Below are 14,255 nucleotides of genomic sequence, written 5' to 3'. Positions count from 1 at the left end.
TCTCTGACTCCCAGATCACTGCTGCAACAAAGTGGTCAGAGTATTACGCCACTTTTACGGACTCACAATAAAACATACAAAAACAAAACCAAAATGGATTTTCCTGGGAAATATGTTAAGGAACATCCTTTCCAGGGTAATAACTTGTATATAAGGCAAAATAAATAACCAAAACCAAAAATACTCCTCCACACCTTGGGCTATGTTCACACGTAGCGTTTTTGATGCGTTTTTGCACTTTTGCATTGCTTTCAACCAAGACAAATGCATTCACCAGGAAATGTCATTTTAACATTTTACAACCTTATCTGGCCATGTGGTGTGTGACACATCATCAGACACATGCATACAGTGCTGAAAAGACATGGGAACAGCTGAGGAAGACCTCTGGAAGCATCTCTGACTCCCAGGTCACTGCCTAAAAGTGTGCCCATCAAAAGTGATCCTTGGCGCATGCAAAGATGCCTCCCGCCATGCACCTGTCGTTGCAGACTTGCAACAATCACTGTCCACGTCCTTGTCCCACTGCAGCGTTCAGTTGTCCCTACCCCATTCCTTGGAATGCAAGCGCACGTATGCAGCCAGCCACCCATCCACCCACAGGCTGCAATACTATACTGCCAAATTTTTGACAGCTGCTTGCACTTGAAATGTGGCCTTTTAGGCTCGTGGAGGCAGAAGCTTTTCATAACCTCATGGCGGCGGCGGCTGGGTGTCCATACTCGGTCCCCAGCCGCCACTATATTTCCCGGTATCGCCTCTGCCTTCCACAAGCACGGGTCCCACAACATTACCCGTGCCCTCCCCAGTGCACTTACTGGGAAGGACCGCCTAACCACAAACATGTGGACAGGTGAATGTGGCCAGGGACGGTACGGAGCCAGTCCACAACTTTTTTTGCTGAGAGTTGTATTTAGCTAGGTGAAAGGACTGGCATAGAGAGAAACCATATCTACCCTGCGTCTCATTTCTCCCAGGAAGTCCTGTAATTGAGCTTGTTGCAGAAGCAATGGCAGCCCGTCCAACATCAACTCGCACTTGTCGGTGGTGCTTTGACACACACACATCTTTCTTTGCGCATTTAATTTCCTGAATGCAGAGTTGGACATTGGCCTGATCTGTAATGCGTTTTGAGAAATAACATGCATAAGCATGGCCGATCCACATTAAAAAAGCAGCCATAGAGTGTCCGGGAACCTTCCCCCACACTTTTCTTAGCCAGGGCTGCTTTTCGGCAGAGTTGGACGAGCCCACCAGAGAACCGGAGACTCCTCCGGCGGGCCCTGGCTTCTCCTTCAGGAGAGTTCATAGTGCCGAGGTGAGACCATGATGATGATAGAGACCACCATCTGCTTAGTTTTCTGTTACTTGGAATGCAAGTGCAAGTATGCAGCCAGCCAGCCACCCACCCACAGGCCGCAACACTAAACTGCCAGATTTCTGGGCAGCTCTTTGCACTTGAAATATGGCCTTTTAAGCTCGTGGAGGCGGAAGCTTTTCACAACCTCATGTCGGCGGCGGCCGGGTGTCCATACTCGTTCCCCAGCCGCCCCTATATTTCCCGATATCGCCTCCACCTTCCACAAGCACGGGTCCCACAACATTACCCGTGCCCTCCCCAGGGCACTTACTGGGAAGGACCGCCTAACCACAAACACGTGGACAGGTGAATGTGGCCAGGGACAGTACGGAGCCAGTCCACAACTTTTTTTGCTAAGAGTTGTATTTAGCTCGGTGAAAGGACTGGCATAGAGGGAAACCGTATCTACCCTGCGTGTCATTTCTCCCATGAAGTCCTCCAAAGCTGCTTGCACTTGAAATGTGGCCTGAACATTACTGCTGGTACTTTTCTGTGGGAATTTGCTTGCCTCCTACCAGCCTGGAATATTTCCAGCAAACTATGGTACGACGCCATGGTATTAGCACTGCCCCCAGTACCAGTAGCGAAGCCATCCCCAATTCCTTCTCAGGAATTTTATTTGGTAGACTGAGTGGCTGCCCAAATACATTAGTTTCTCACAAAGGAGCTGAAGATAGAGTGGCAGTAGGTGCAAGTTTCTCCAGCCTGTTAGATATTAGAGGGTGAACTGCAGCACATTGGATCAGTGGTTAGCACTTAAACCTTGCAGCGCTGGGATCCTGGGTTCAAATCCCAGCAAGGACAACATCTGCAAGGACTTTGTATGTTCTCCCCATGTTTGCATGTGTTTCCTCCTCAGTAAAAAAGCAGCCATAGAGTGTCCGGGAACCTTCCCACACACTTTTCTTAGCCAGGACTGCTTCTCGGCAGGGTTGGACGGTCCCCCTAGAGAATCCTCTGGTGTGCCTTGGCTTCTACCTCAGGAGAGTTCATGATAGCGCTAACTTTGCAGCTGCTATGGGGCTCTTGAGCGGGTGAGAAAGGTTAGCCCTCAGAATCAAATCCTCTGGTGGGCACAACGTTTTTCAATCTGAAACAGCTTCTCAGTGGGAGTTGTATTTCACCACAGCCATATTGTTTAGCTTGGTGAAAGGACTGACGTAGAGGGAAACCGCATCTACCCCAGCTGTCATTTCTCCGTCACCAGGTTCCGCCCATTGTCACACACGACCATGCCTGGCTGTATGTTCAGCGGAGAGAGCCACAGATCAGGCTGCTGTGTTACAGCTTTCAACAACTCTTCAGCACAGCCTGTTGCCGCTTGGCCAAGGCAGTGCTGCAGTGCTGTCAGCTTGTGAATGATGTGGTCATTTCAGAGATGGAGGAGGAGGTGCATGAGCTGAACAATGTGATTACATTGAGGTTAAATTGGTGACACTGTTTTTTATACTAAAGAAAGATCCTATTGTTTTGTTTTGTTTAACATTATTTTTTAAGACAAATGCATTCACCGGGAAATGTCATTTTAACATTTTACAACCTTATCTGGCAATGTGGTGTGTGACATATCATCAGACACATCCTGTTTTATTTATGATGGAGGGACTCTGAAAGTTATAAAGCCTATTTTTATAGGGACATCAGACGGCCCTTACTATTCTTAAAAGACCAGCAGTCGGCCCTAGCTATTGTTAGAGAACCATCAGCCGGCTATGCTTTGTTGTTCCCATTATTAACAAGTGGGTCTCCTATACTGTTATTGCGTATCCAGTGACTGCAAGGGCTGCCAAAAATTTGTACGCAACCCAATACCCCTTTGAAGAGACATAGAGGAGGGTCTCAGTAAAAAAAATGTTCCCATTATAAAAGGAGCGGGTCTCCTATAGTGGTAATGCCCATGCTGTGACTGCAAGGGCTGCCAAAATTTGGAACGAAAAACACTAAGAATTTAAAGACACACGGAGCAGGGCCACAGTAACAAGGTACGACATGTTCCCATTTGAAAGGAGAGGGTCTGCTATACAGTTATAGGGTATGCAGAGAGTCCAACGGCTGACCAATTTTAGGAAAAACCCCACTAAGAATTTAAACATACATAGAGCAGGGCCACAGTAACGACAAATTCCCATTAGAAAGGAGAGAGTCAGCTATACAGTTATAGGGTACGAAGTGAGTCCAATGGCTGACCAATTTTAGGAAAAACTCCACTAAGAATTTAAAGACACACTGAGCAGGGCCACAGTAACATGGTACGACATGTTCCCATTAGAAAGGAGAGGGTCTGCTATACAGTTATAGGGTATGCAGTGAGTCCAACGGCTGACCAATTTTAGGAAAAACCCCACTAAGAATTTAAAGACACACGGAGCAGGGCCATAGTAACAAGGTACGTACGACATGTTCCCATTAGAAAGGAGAGAGCATGCTATACAGTCATAGAGTATGCAGTGAGTCCAACGGCTGACCAATTTTAGGAAAAACCCCACTAAGAATTTAAAGACACACGGAGCTGGGCCACAGTAACAAGGTACGTATGACATGCTCCCATTAGAAAGGAGAGGGTCTGCTATACAGTTATAGGGTATGCAGTGAGTCCAACGGCTGATCAATTTTAGGAAAAACCCCACTAAGAATTTAAAGACACACGGAGCAGGGCCACAGTAACGACAAATTCCCATTAGAAAGGAGAGAGTCTCCCATAGTGTTGGCCTATGCAGTGAATGCAAGGGCTGCCAAAAATTTGGAGGCACTTCAATGACCCTTGGAAGAGACATGGAGGAGGGCCTCATAAAAAAATGTTCCCATTAGAAAGGAGTGGGCCTCCTATACTTGTAATGCCCATGCACTAAATGTATGGGCTGACAAACATTTACCCCTGGGGGGTATACATGAACATACTGTATAAAAAAATTTTTTTACGGGCATCATAAACACCCTTTAAAAAAATTTTGTGGGTGATGCATCACGGACCACGGTCACCCTGGTGATATGGTGGTGGAGGATGAGGAGAAGGAGGAGAACAAGAGCAAATAGCCAAAATCAGGAAGCGTATACCCATGTGTGGGTGTGAAAAGGTGCATGGGAATACACCTTCCAAGAAAAGACACTGGATTTGAGTTTATGTTACGCTGCTATCATTCGGTGGTGTTGAGAAGTCAGGCCCAATCCAGCACTTGTTCATTTTTATAAGAGTCAGCCTGTCAGCATTTTCAGTTGACAGGCGGATGCGCTTATCAGTTCTAATTCCACCAGCGGCACTAAAAACCCACTCTGATAAAACGCTGGCGGCAGGGCAGGCCAGGACCTCGAAGGCATAGAGAGCCAGTTCATTCCACGTATCCAGCTTGGATACCCAATAATTATAAGGCACAGAGGAATCACGGAGGACGTTGGTACGGTCGGCAAGGTACTCCCTCAGCACCTTCCCAAACTTTGCACTCCTTGTGAGAGTACCCCGCGCCTCAGGGCCTGTGCGATGGGAGGGTCTGAGAAAACTCTCCCAAAACTTTGACAGTGTTCCCCTGCCTCTGCTGGATTGAAGTTGTGTCTCTCTCGCCTGTACTCCTTGGTTGTCCAACGAAGTGTGCCCTCTGCCGCCAGCGTTTTCAGATGGGAATTTTTTTAATAGTTCCGCAACAAGGGCCTTCTGGTACTGCCCCATTTTTGTACACCTGTCCGCCTCAGGAATAAGAGATATAAAGTTCTCCTTGTAGCGTGGGTCTAGAAGTGTCACCAACCAGTAATGACTGTCACCCAAAATTTTGAGAACGCTAGGGTCATGGGAAAGGCTGCGTAACATAAACTCAGCCACGCGTGCCAGACTACTAACATGCAAGACTTCCGTGTCCTCACCAAGAGGATGACTGACCATGCTCTCCTCCTCCTCTCTGTCCTCTGGCCATCCACGCTGAACAGACGGTATGACAGCTGTGCAGGTAGTACCGTCTAAAGTGCATGAAACTAGCTCCTGTCCTTCCTCCTCCTCTTCCTCATTGTCACCCAATCCATGTTGGGATGAGATGAGGCTTGGCTGTGTGTAATCACCCTGTATGGTTCCTTGCTCCATCTCATTGTGCTCCGCCTGCAATGCATCCTCTTTGTGAGCAGAGAGCATTTCAGAAGAGAGAGAAGCGGGATGGTGACGCTAATTATGGCGTCATCGTCGCTCACCATCTTGGTGGAGTCCTCAAAGTTTTGGAGGATGGTACATATGTCTGACATCCATGTCCACTCCTGAGGTCTTATCTGTGGAGTCTGAACTGAATACCGACAGCCTTGTTGATGCTGGTACTCAACAACTGCCCTCTTCTGCTCACAAATCTTTCCCAACATCTGCAGTGTAGAGTTCCAACGCGTGGGGACATCACACACCAGTCTGTGAGCCGGGAGATGCTAACGCTGCTGAAACACGGCTAGGGCGGTGGAAGCTGTAGCTGACTTTCTAAAATGGGCACACAGGCGGCGTACTTTAAGAAGCAGATCCGGCCGCTCCGGATAGGATTTGAGAAACCGCTGAACCACGCTGAACCACGAGGTTAAGCATATGGGCCAGGCATGGTACGTGTGTGAGCTCTCCTCGCCTCAGAGCCGCCACCAGGTTCCGGCCATTGTCACACACGACCATGCCTGGCTGTAGGTTCAGCGGGGTGAGCCACAGATCTGCCTGCTCTTTCAGAGCTGTCCAGAACTCTTCAGCATTGTGCGGTTTGTCACCTAAGCATATTAGCTTCAGCACAGCCTGTTGCCGCTTGGCCGAGGCAGTGCTGCAGTGCTTCCAGCTTGTGACTGATGTGGTCATTTTGGAGATAGAGGCTGAAGAGCAGGAGGAGGATGAGGTGCAGGAGCTGTAGACCGTGGGGGCAACCCTGATTGACCTAGGGCCCGCAATCCTTGGCGTCGGGAGGAGGTGTTCCGTCCCAAGGTCCGACTGGGTCCCAGCTTCCACTATGTTAACCCAGTGTGCCGTCAGCAAGATGTACCATCCCTGCCCACAAGCACTTGTCCACATGTCCGTGGTTAGGTGGACTTTCCCGGTAACTGCGTTGTTGAGAGCACGGCTAATGTTTTGGGACACGTGCTTGTGTAATGCGGGGACGGCACACTGGGAGAAATAGTGGCGGCTGGGGACCGAGTACCGAGGGACGGCCGCCGCCATCAGGTTGCGGAATGCTTCTGTCTTCACAAGCCTAAAAGGCAACATTTCCAGCGCAAGCAGTCGTGAAATGTGAGAATTTAGTAGTGTGGCCTGTGGGGCGTTGGCTGCATATTTGCGCTTGCGTTCCAAGAACTGGGGTATGAACAACTGAACGCTGCGCTGGGACAAGGACATGGACGTGCTTCCTGATGCTGCTACTTGAGAGTGTGCAACGACAGGTGCACGGCAAGAGGCATCTTCGCATGCACCATGGACAGGGGATTGGCTTGCATGCACAACAGCGGAAGAAGCAATGGTGCTACCTGAAGACACTGTTCCTGGACCCTGATGTTCGGACCACAAAGTCAGGTGCTCTGCTGCCATGTGCCTGATCATGCTGGTGGTGGTCAGGCTGGTCGTTTTGCCGCCCCTGCTGATGCTGGCCTGACAGGTGGTGCAAATGGCCTTTTTGGGGTTATCGGCAGAGTCTTTAAAAAACAACCAGACTCGGGAAGACATAACAGTTGTACTGGCAACTTCCTTCGTGTTGGTGTTACGGGGAACGGTTGCCTGTCTTCTGTCTGCGGCCACCACCCTGCTTCTTCCTGCCTGTTGGGGTGCTCTCCCTCCCTCCCCCTGTGTGCTGCTGTCCTCGCTCTGCATGTCCTCCTGCCAGGTTGGGTCAGTTACTATATCATCCACCACCTCGTCTTCCACTTCTGTACCCTGGTCCTCCACCTGACTTTCTGGCAATTGTGTCTCATCATCGTCCACCTCTTGTGGCACTTTCCCACCGTCGCCTTCGTGTGACCGTGGCTGCTCAAATATTTGGGCATTGCTACACGCAATCTCCTCTAGCCTCGCTTCAAGTGGACCGGGCGAGAGGCCCAAATCTATAAATGGAAAAGTGAACAGCTCTTCAGAGTGTCCAAGTGTGGGATCAGTTGTCTCTGGGTACTCGGCATGGTGGGAGGAAGGAGGATCAGGGTGAGGAATATGCAGTCCAGACTCACGGCTAGTGAGACTTGACTGTGTGGAAGACAGGGTGGTGGTGGTTTTGCTAAGTGACTGGAAGCATTATCCACTATCCAACTAACAACCTTTTGACACTGCTCTGGGTTCAATAGTGGTGTGCTGCGGTCCCCTAGACATTGGGACAGGAAGGTCAGGCGAGAAGATGTGGGTGTTTTTTGTGGCACAATTTCGGCTTGCCCACGGCTTTGTCCTTGGCCTCTGCATACACCATTACCATCACATCCAGTTCCCCGTCCCTTGCCACGAGCCTTGTCCATTTTAAATGGAGGACAGTATCTTCCACGCTCACTACAAATGACTGTGTTTGTAGCGAACTTATATGTGATCCGTGTGATGGAGAAAACACGGTTTTAAATACCTGGCCTGTAGGTAAGTAGTTTGAACAGCAAACTGCTGTGAATTGCTTCACTGACACTAAAAGAAATTTTTAATGGAGGCCAGAAATGGCAGTATTTTCTGACAACGTATATGTGATCCATTTGACTGAGAAAACACAGTTTTAAATAGCTGGATTTCTTGCACTCTAATATGGAAATGACCTGGTGGTATTCTGCAGTGCCAACAAGCTAATGGTGCAGAAAAAACGGTGTTCTAAGGATTGCTTTTTAAGCAAATAATGAGGATTAAGATCCAAAGAAAAGTATTCCTGGCCCCTGAGACCTGGGCCTTTGTATAGAAATATCTAACAGCAGCAGAAGGAAGAATTGGAATGGAGCCTCTTGTGCTATGTGCACTGCAGTCTGCTATATACTCTGCCTGCCTGCCTATATACCCTGCCTGCCTGATATCTCTGCAGATGGATTAGTCCTCAGAAGGACTGTTTGTTAAGATGGATATGTGTAATGTACGGTTTTTCTCCCTACACTACCTAATACACAAGCAAATCTGTCCCTGATGCAGCAGCAGCAGCTCTCCCTACACTGTCTGATCCGGAGTGACTGTGACGAGCAGAGCGGCGCCAGATCTGATATAGACCTGATGACGCTGTGCGGCCAGCCAATCACTGTAATGCCCACAACCAACATGGCTACCGCATTACAGTGCACGGCAGGCAATCCCTGTATGTTCATTGGCTCTGTAAAGAGCGCCAAACCCGCCCGAGCAACCCGGAAATACTTGGCGAGGGCCGAGCATCTCGAGCAGTGAGATGCTCGAGCGAGCACCGAGCAGTAGCGAGCATTTTCGCTCATCACTTTTATATATATATATATATATATATATATATATATATATATATATATATATATATATAGTGAGAGAGAGAGAGAGCTAATTGAGCTGGCCTGGTGAGTGCAGTATACAGCTTTTGTTTGTTATATACATTTACTGTGGGTACATATGTTGTCTATATAGTGTATATAACCCTACATAGTGTATGCTTGTTTCAGCCTGTAGTTAGTGACAATAACTTCAGCAGACATATTATTTTTCATTACGGTCACGTGCAATGTTAGTAACTGGATTACCAGGTTTCACCTTGTCCTTTAACACAAGTCATGTAAAAGAGCCATATACCATAGATATATGAACTTATCACTCTGAGCCGGTTTTGATCAGCAGCCACATTTGGTTTCAGCTCCCTGCAGCTGGTTTGAGCTAAGAAAACGTTCTAACTGATGTGTAGTATTGCATTACAGAGTAATGATGGGGCTGTGTCTACAATTAGTGCAAAGATTTACAGTGTTGTGTCTCTTTAGGCTACTTTCCCACGATGAATATTTGGTGAGTTTTGTTGTAGATTTTCTCCAGCTTTTCTGCACCTATTAAGTTGTGTTCCCTTGATGAGTTTTGGTGACTTTTTGAAGCTGCTTATTTTCGCTGCGTCAAAAACTCAAAATCTTACAGTTCCCGCAAAATGGATGGGATTTATAGAAATCTCTTTTTTTACTCAGTGTGAATTGACCTGCGGTGCGAGTTTCAAATCCGCAACATGTCAACTGCTCTTACGGGTACACAGAGTTTTCTGTGCCGATTTTTCCCATAGACTTACATTACATGGGGAAAATCTGCAGGTAAAAAACGCACATCTGTTTTTAGTGTGTTTCTGCAGCAGAAACGCATTAAAAACACATGTAGTCTGCCCGTGACTATGTCAATTAAGTTTTGTCAAAGCCAAATACCAGGTAGTATCAAAAACAAAGCAGCTTTAATTACAACATGACATTCCAAAAAAGGCAAAAAGCGCAGTGGTAAAAACACATGTTAAAAAACTCACTAAAAAACGCAATGAATAAAACGCGAGTAACTTAATTTACATAATAAGTGCAGAAACATCAAGACAACTTGAAAAGTTCATCAAGTGAATGCAGCTTTAGGTAAATTAGATGCTTTTACATGCGTTTTTATTGCATTCTTGACACTGTGGTTTTAAAGTGCAGTGGGCAGGAGATTCCTATAAATCCCATCCACTTTGCTAGAACCATAAGACGCTGCGTTTTTTGGTGTGATGATAAGGAATCTCCTTCCTGTCTTAGAATATCTGTGCCATTCACCGCTTCCTCGGGCTCTGCAATAGGACATCACAATGTGCTGCAGCCCAGAGAATATTCAATAATCCGTCACTTCAGCAATCCTGAAAATGTTACAAATATCAGGATAGTATGTAGACTTTCCTACATAGGAGGCAAAGATTCAGTTTGCGTCATTGACTCTGTATGTGAATGCTCCAGCTCCAGCTTTACAGTTGCTTAAAAATAAAAAAAAATACAAAAATACTTATAACTTTACATGTTTTTAATAATAAAAAAGGCCTAGAAATTCAAATGTAAAGCTGAGTGACAACTCATTATTTACATAGCACAATTTTTTTGTCTGCATAAAATGGACCAATTTGGACCCGTTTTTGTCAGCGTGTTCATTTTTATCATCATCTTGCTATCCATTTTTCTCGCATGAGAGAAAAAAAAGATGGAGGATTCCCAAGCTGTTTTTTTTCTAGCAGCCAGTCATTGATAGAAGGACAGCACTAGGATGCAACATGGATTACATCTGTGTGCTGTCATCTTTTTCACAGACGCATGCACTTCAATGGGGGCGAATTTTATTTGCAAAATATACCAAAATTGGACATGTCTCTGCTGTTTTTATGGACCTTCAGTTATCCCCTGTGTGTCTGTGTGCTAGTCATTAAAAGAAGTTGTATGTGTATGTGAACATGAAATTCGGATGTGTGAATGGAGCCTTAAGATATTTGGGATCAGCCATCTATACAGATGATGATGTCATTGCGTTAACATCATAACATGCCAAATGCAGACATTGCGGAATACTCCTTATAATTACCCTATAATTACAGATGGCTAATATTTGTCCTAAACTACTATTTGTGCAAGCAGACCTGTCAATTAATCACTGCTGTAAAAAGTGTTCTGACATGTTAACTTTTAATTTTAACTCTAACAATGTTTTAGTACATTTTAACACTTTAAATACCTTTACTAAAGAGCATATAAGGGGCTTTAAAAGGAGTCCGTTACCCCTAAATTGCAAGTTAAAGGGAACCTGTCACCATGAAAATGCCATCCATTCCGCACTCGCCATTTTATACACCAGGAAAAGCTGAGAAGATTGATATAGATTTATGTGAGAAAACATTCAGTATAATCTGTGTTTTAATCATTTAATCCTCCGCTCTTTCTGGGATTTTCAGTCCAGTGGGCGGGCCCATCAGTGACTGACAGCTTTTTTTGTATAACAGTGCATGCAGAGAAAGCTGTCAGTCACTGATAGGCCCGCCCACCAGACCAAAAATCCCAGAAAGTACAGAGGTTTAAATGATTAAATGCAAGTTATACTGAATCTTTTCTCACAAATCTATATCGATCTGATCTCCTCATTCTGCTCTATAACATTCTGTCTGCAGATTGGATGGCATTTTCATGGCTCTCTTTAAACTGTATGAACATTTACATAGGGGACATAGCCCTTATAAAAATCATACCATACCAGACATATACAGATTAATTTAATATTTGCTGAAAAATCTTGTACTTAATATGACGCGCCCCCTGGGCCGTGGGGGTTACTCGGCAGCCGGGCCTATGGATGCTGGTGGGGGATATCACGGCGGCTGGCCCGGTCCGTGACCCAGGGCGGTCAATAAAAAAAAGGGGAATTATTTATAGGGGATTTGTAAAGTTCGTGACGCTACCTGTGGAATGCGGCCAAAGGGAGCCGCCGCTGCGGAGCAGTCCTCTGAAGCTGATGTTACGGCAGCAGGGATGGTGTGGCTCTCCACAGGAAGAGCTAGCTCCAGGGCAGTGTAGATATTGTTGGTTGTGCTGGGCGTTGTAGTGCAGGGGGAAAGATGGCACAGCTGAAATAATGGACAGAGGCAGTGCGGTGCAGTCATCCGAGTCTTTACTCACAGTTCTCATGTACGTTCCACTGATACACTGCGCGGGTGCCAGCGTCCCACGTCGCGCTGCGTTCACCACACCGGGTGTTCAGCTCTTCCTCAGGTAGATTAGGAGCACTTAACGGAACCCCGCTTTCTTATGTTCCTCTCTAGACCGTCTTCACGCTGGGTCTTCTCCCTCCTGCCCTGCGCTTCCCCACTCACAGTCCCGCTCGGGTGCTCTGAAGTCCCTCCTGTCAAACTGGAGTTCCCGGACCTGCTTGACCCTCACGGTGACTAGAATGAGGCTTTGGCAACTGAACTATAAAAGCCAGAAGCCTCCGTTTTTTCCATCCGAGACCTGGAGTAACACGGCTGGTCCAAGGGCCGGTCCCCTTCTTGCGGCCTGATACCTCTGTCTTCTGACAGATTCGGGGCGTACGGGTGCCGTCCTGCACTCGCTGTACCCCCTAGGATCCCTTCAATAGAACGGAGCCTTCCTCCTCTGGCTCCCCTCCTGGGCCTTTAGCACTAGGCCCTACTCTTGGAGCAGAGCTCCTAAGGAGACTCTGCTCCCAGACTGTCTTCACTCTCTCCTCTCACTGACTGACCTGCCACCCTAAGATGGCCTCCCTTTAAATACCTACTACTATGGTGCTCCCCTAAACTGCTTCCTCCACCCACACCCACTACTGGTTCCCCCTACCTTTGGTTCCCCCCACTCCAGCCAGGGACAGGGCTCAGCACTGTGCACATGCATCTTGCCCTTCCAGCCGGCCTGGAGTAGTGTAGTGTTGAATGTGGGTGTTGGGGTTCCGGGCAGCACTCCCTCCTTACCTGAGAGGACGAAACACCACACCTCTGGGTGAGGTGCAGTACCTCTGTGGCGACTGAACCCTCAGGGGCGCCACAAATATGCAAATGAAGGTGCCTCTGTGCTCCCTTAACGTGGCCTATGCCTTGGTGCACGGTTACGACTTCCTATTTCCATATTAAAGCCAGTCCCTTGTCTTGATTGACCGCGCTCCGATGGTAAGAGCGAGCGCTGTCTAATATCAGTTTTCGTGTCTGCACTTGTGCACCGACACTGTAGGAGAGCAGCAATATGCTCCACGTGTCAGTGGGGGTGCGCACACAATTGGCTGTGGGCGCGTTCTGATACCTGCTTCCTGCCTATCTTTGGCCACCGCTTGAGTGGCTTCAGTGAGGAGTGGAATTGAAGTCAGCAGACAGCGTGTGCACATCACAATGCTCTCTCATACTCACTGAAGTCAATCTCACTACACTTCCGGGTGTACTTGTACAGACCGTTTTTCTTTTTTAAATGAAAGTTTATTAACCTACATTTCCCACATTAAAGCAGTAGGAATAGCTTGTGGCAAATGTCCTAAAATTGAAAATCATTTATAGTAAAATGAAAATAAAATCTAAATAAACAGATTGTCTTCTTGGAGTGGGGGAGCTTCTATTAAACAATCAAAAAGTATTTTTTATTTATTTTTTCCAGGATATCACGTGAAGACGAATGTGAACTTTATGTGAAAAAGTATATATCAACACTAGTGACCCTACTAGAGTGGACAACTAAGTAAATGCAGACCTGTCTCATACACCTATTTATTAAGATGTGTTTTATATTTGCAAATAACGGTACATACTGTCTAGACACATCATGGCTTCCATGCAAAGCGGACCTCTTACCTTGTTGGTTAAGTGAAAGCTTGTTAAAACGAAGGCCACTGGGCTCTTTGCCAACATGCTGATGGACGTAGCCTGTTCCCAGGTCATTCACAGCAATGGCATACTTTAATGGCTTCACACATGATTGCAGGCATAATGGGACCTCAGTGTCTCCTACTGAATACCTTAAAGAAGAGAACATAGTTTGATTAAATAAAATTGTTATATCTGCCTGGAATATCCTGTATATCTATTTATAATTCCTTAGCCATACCTACAGCATGCAAGATTTTGAAAAATTGGCACAGGCCAAAATAATGCAAAATAAGAGGCCAAAACGCCAAGGTGTTGTTTTGTGTATTTCATATTGACCTATAGGCTTTCATATGACTTCTTGCAGCAATATTTTTCTATTTGTATTTTTCAAGAATAGAGAGCGTTCCCATTATAGCCTATGGGCTGTCCATATGTCCGTGTTCTTTTGTGGACCAAGTGGTCCGCTGCCCGCAAACAATCACGAGACATGGACATTTTCAATCCAAGTCATACATCAAAATTACCCATACAAGTCCATGGGTCCATGAAATCCACAGGCAGCATTCAAATCACATTCAACTGTTCAAAACCTTAAATGAAAAAAAAAAAGAGAACCCCTTTCATTTTTTCTTTACTGGCCCCACAGGGAATATCAGCATATCATGGCTCAAAAA

General features: G+C 46.5%; 1 protein-coding gene across 1 annotated transcript in view; it reads right to left on the bottom strand.

Annotated features, from left to right (window-relative positions):
• Positions 1-14,255, bottom strand: part of GLS2 (glutaminase 2) — a 114,884-nt gene that overhangs the window by 59,865 nt on the left and 40,764 nt on the right. Inside the window, exon 6 of the mRNA XM_073663637.1 lies at positions 13,567-13,730. Within this exon, the coding sequence (XP_073519738.1) occupies positions 13,567-13,730 (164 nt within the window). The remainder of the gene's footprint in view (positions 1-13,566; positions 13,731-14,255) is intronic.

This window comes from Phyllobates terribilis, unplaced genomic scaffold, assembly GCF_046119375.1.
Source record: "Phyllobates terribilis strain yellow unplaced genomic scaffold, ASM4611937v1 Scaffold_2__4_contigs__length_985480577, whole genome shotgun sequence".
Classification (NCBI taxonomy): domain Eukaryota; kingdom Metazoa; phylum Chordata; class Amphibia; order Anura; family Dendrobatidae; genus Phyllobates; species Phyllobates terribilis.
Note: the sequence above shows the minus strand (reverse complement) of the source record. Positions and strands in the feature narration are given on the sequence as shown.